This window comes from Atta colombica, unplaced genomic scaffold (assembly GCF_001594045.1).
Source record: "Atta colombica isolate Treedump-2 unplaced genomic scaffold, Acol1.0 scaffold294, whole genome shotgun sequence".
Classification (NCBI taxonomy): Eukaryota; Metazoa; Arthropoda; class Insecta; order Hymenoptera; family Formicidae; genus Atta; species Atta colombica.
The window spans coordinates 94126-97654 of NW_017259397.1; the positions used below are offsets into that span (position 1 = coordinate 94126).

At 34.3% G+C, this 3529-nt stretch overlaps 2 protein-coding genes across 4 annotated transcripts in view; one reads left to right on the top strand and one right to left on the bottom strand.

The window, feature by feature from the left end:
• LOC108690099 (TOM1-like protein 2) overlaps positions 1-2618 on the bottom strand; it is a 5254-nt gene extending 2636 nt beyond the window's left edge. For all 3 annotated transcript variants that reach the window (XM_018197219.1, XM_018197218.1, XM_018197217.1), the window contains exons 1-6: positions 2346-2618; positions 1866-2035; positions 1214-1495; positions 835-1101; positions 345-645; positions 59-176 (exon numbers count right to left, since the gene is read on the bottom strand). In XM_018197219.1, coding sequence (XP_018052708.1) covers positions 59-176; positions 345-645; positions 835-1101; positions 1214-1495; positions 1866-2035; positions 2346-2400 — 1193 coding nt within the window. In that variant the 5' untranslated portion in view covers positions 2401-2618. The remainder of the gene's footprint in view (positions 1-58; positions 177-344; positions 646-834; positions 1102-1213; positions 1496-1865; positions 2036-2345) is intronic.
• An 18-nt stretch (positions 2619-2636) lies between these two features.
• The window catches only part of LOC108690101 (CAS1 domain-containing protein 1), a 4455-nt gene continuing 3562 nt past the window's right edge, over positions 2637-3529 (top strand). The window contains 3 exon segments of the mRNA XM_018197225.1: positions 2637-2691; positions 2694-2720; positions 2723-2774. Of these exon segments, the coding sequence (XP_018052714.1) occupies positions 2667-2691; positions 2694-2720; positions 2723-2774 (104 nt within the window). The 5' untranslated portion in view covers positions 2637-2666.

Here is a 3529-nt window from a genome sequence, read left to right on the forward strand (position 1 = left end):
ATTTCTGTTATTATGAATGATAAAATTTTATAATTAATCACAATCTAATATACAATACCTATTTTTTGTTGTTTCATACGTTGCATTACGTGATTGTGCAAACATATCAAATTCATCACTATCTCCTTCTTTTTTCTCCTTTTGTTTTGCATTTTTGTCTACACCTTCAGCCGCATCTAATATTTAAAATCGACGATAGAATAGTATCAATCTTGAGAAAAAATTCATACGAACGTGATACAGAAAAAATATATGAGAAATATATAGAAACAGCACTTTTTTAATAATATTTAATACAATTTTGCACTGCAATTTTACATTAGATTAATGCAACTTTAACTTACCGAGTTCATTCATTTGTTTTGTTAAATTATCCACATCATCAGATAAATCTATAAGTGACTCCGCTTCTCGTTTAGTAAGAGTTTGAATTGATTCAGTATTCGGTGGTTGTGCAATTGTCTGGGCTAATATAGTGCTCGCCGGTATTTGCATTTTATTCTTCGTATAACGCGTATAACGAAGAAAGAGATTATTTAATTCATCATTAATGCGTAATAGTTCTGCTGTCATTTCATCGTGAGCCAATTTACCAATTAAATCGACGACACGTTCTTGCATTGCTTTACATGTTGAATGAAGTTCCTGCAAATAATTGTTTAGACATGGAATTGCAACATGAAATTTATATATTGGAATTTATCAAAACAATTTTACAAAACACAATTTTACAAAAATAAGAAAAAATCTAAAAACATGAATAAAAAAATGGGACAAAACTTTATTCAATAAATTTATAGAAACTAATGAGACACACATATAAAAGATTCCTACGTTCAATAATTCAAGATCTGCAGAATCTGGTTGTTGCTTGCAACTTTGATCTGGACTTGTAAAGTATGCCAACATTTCCGATAACACACGCATATTTCCTTGAACAACATCGAGTTCACTTTGTAATTTAGCCAATTGCTGTTCGTTCAATTGAGTTAACTGGCCAGACTGTGACTGTGTTTGAGAAGGTAAATGTTGCGTTCCCAAAGACGTGGGTTGCTCATTTGTAGTCAGATTTGCCGGAATTTGCTCTGTTTCAGGTACACTCTATAAAAATATTATTGACAAAAAGAAACAAAATTATTTTCAGAGATACGAATGGACCAAATATATGGATAGCGCAGATATAATAATTTCATTTCAACCGATAGCATCTTACTCTTTCCGGAGTAATAATTGGTGCCATAGCATCTAGATCAGTCATCGGGAACTGTATGCCCTTTATTTTTAACTCTTGATAAACTTGCACAACACCTTGAGTGTGCGGCTGATGACGGAATGTATCTGCCCAAGTTTGGATTAAACTTAAAACTTTCTCTTGAACTGCTGTCGGTGGCTCATTTTTGGGACCGATTAATTTAAATAAATCTTGCACAAACTCTCTCGAACAAGCAAGAGCATGAAAACGTTTCCCACAATTTTTCACACATGTTTCCAATACCTATTATATACAAATTATATTATATTACAGATATTTGGATTAGAAATTAATAAACATAAATATGCTCATATTCACAATATTACAGTATTCTCCTAGTGATTTGATCAAGAATACATTGTACACTTAGAAATATAATTATAATAATATTAACAATTGTCAATCAACGGCACTAATTGTATAAATTGTTCAAACCAGAAAGCATCAAGTGGCACTTGATTAAAGCGACACTTACTTATTATATTATTGTTATAAAAATTCATGTGGCTAATGCGTACTCAAGTATTCAATTAAAGCAAACTATTATAGATATATTTTGTTATATTGTACATGATTCTACATAAACAGTATCATTATGGTCTATAATACTAACGGTAAGCGTATACATGACTATGGTATAATTTTTGCCTGCTGCCTGATTGAGTCTGCGTTTTATAGCTTTAATAGCATCTTTTGGACCATCCTCAGTTTCGTTTATAATATCACATATCTCCATATTAAGCGTCCAATTCTCACTGGGTAAGCTACCATCTGTAGCAGACTCTGAAATGACAAAAAAGAAAAAATCGCACTAATGACGACTGTAGATGACGACGACGATGACGACGACGACAACTCGCTACGAGCGTGTAGATCTGTTATTCAGAATATTTGATACGCAACAATTCTATCGATCATAATTAAATTGGTCGAAAATAAAGTGAAATAGCATTCCAAGTACGCACTTTAGAAATCCTCGTCAACCAATGTGGATCTCTAATAATTCTCCAAAGAAATAGAGGAGAAATGCGAAATATATACACTCGATTCAATACGACAATAAAAAATGAGGAATATAATAAAAGGTACTTACCAATCTTTTGTCCTACTTGCGTAGAAAAGGGATTGCTTACTCCAAAAAGTGACATTTTCTCGGAGCACGGAGAACCTGCGTCGTTAACTGCCGCGTTTTCTGCCGTTCACTCTCACTCGCATACGTATATACGTATACGTGAACGTGCCCGATAATCGCTGACAAGAATGATAATTGGCGCACACTGACAACTTGTCAATTTTGCATAAGACCGATTGACAGAATCATATGACCTATGCAATAGTAAAGGCGAACCGAGGCGATCAGAAGCGACTGAGGTAGACATCGAATCGCAGACAATCGCAAATGTCATGAAATCGCATGGCCGCCAATCAGCGGCGCATCCCGATGATGCCACCCAATGCTGCCATTGCTGCCCAATGCTGAGGCCGCGGGGTGCTACTTGGCAGTACTTGGCAGTACTATGGTGCTACTACCTGCAGGAACTCTATAAGTTACTATAAGTTACTATAGGTGTATTGTAGGTGTGCGCTATCGCGCATTCAAACACCATTTTCATTGGATCTACAAGTAAAAAGTAAGAACCAATCATGTTTGATTGCTCGGCGAGCTGCTTTGCCTTTGCATTGCACTATTTGCACTATTTGCACTCGTTAATAAGTTCACACTACAGCAGTGAGCAGCTGCAGCACCATATAGCGATATAATAATACAGCATTTTGCAGTCTGCAGTTGGCGTTGGTATGGTTTACTGCTATATTGCCTATATCGATATATACTTGTACCCGGCACGGTGATGTGAAATCTGAATAATGCGTGATGTTACTTTACTGCATTAATTGCAAAATCGCATTAAAGCTGAAACTCCCGATATTTTTTTTATACAAATCATTTTGCTATGCTGTTCGACATGCAAAACAAGTTATAAAAGTTAAATTATTTTATGATCGCATAGTATTTCAGGAGACATTATTTATACAACGATAAGAATTCAGATAAGTTTCATTCTCACAACGTGAAAGGATTGTTACATTATATCGGAGAGCAATTGCAATAATACAATTTCTGTCTGAACGGAGTCTGTCTTGTTTTATGATATTAGGTATACAAAATTCAAGTATTACTGATGTATGTATGTAAATAGGTATATACAGTTATATAAGTATACCTACAATTTTATTTTGCAGTGTCAATGTAATCGAGATATATATATATATATATAT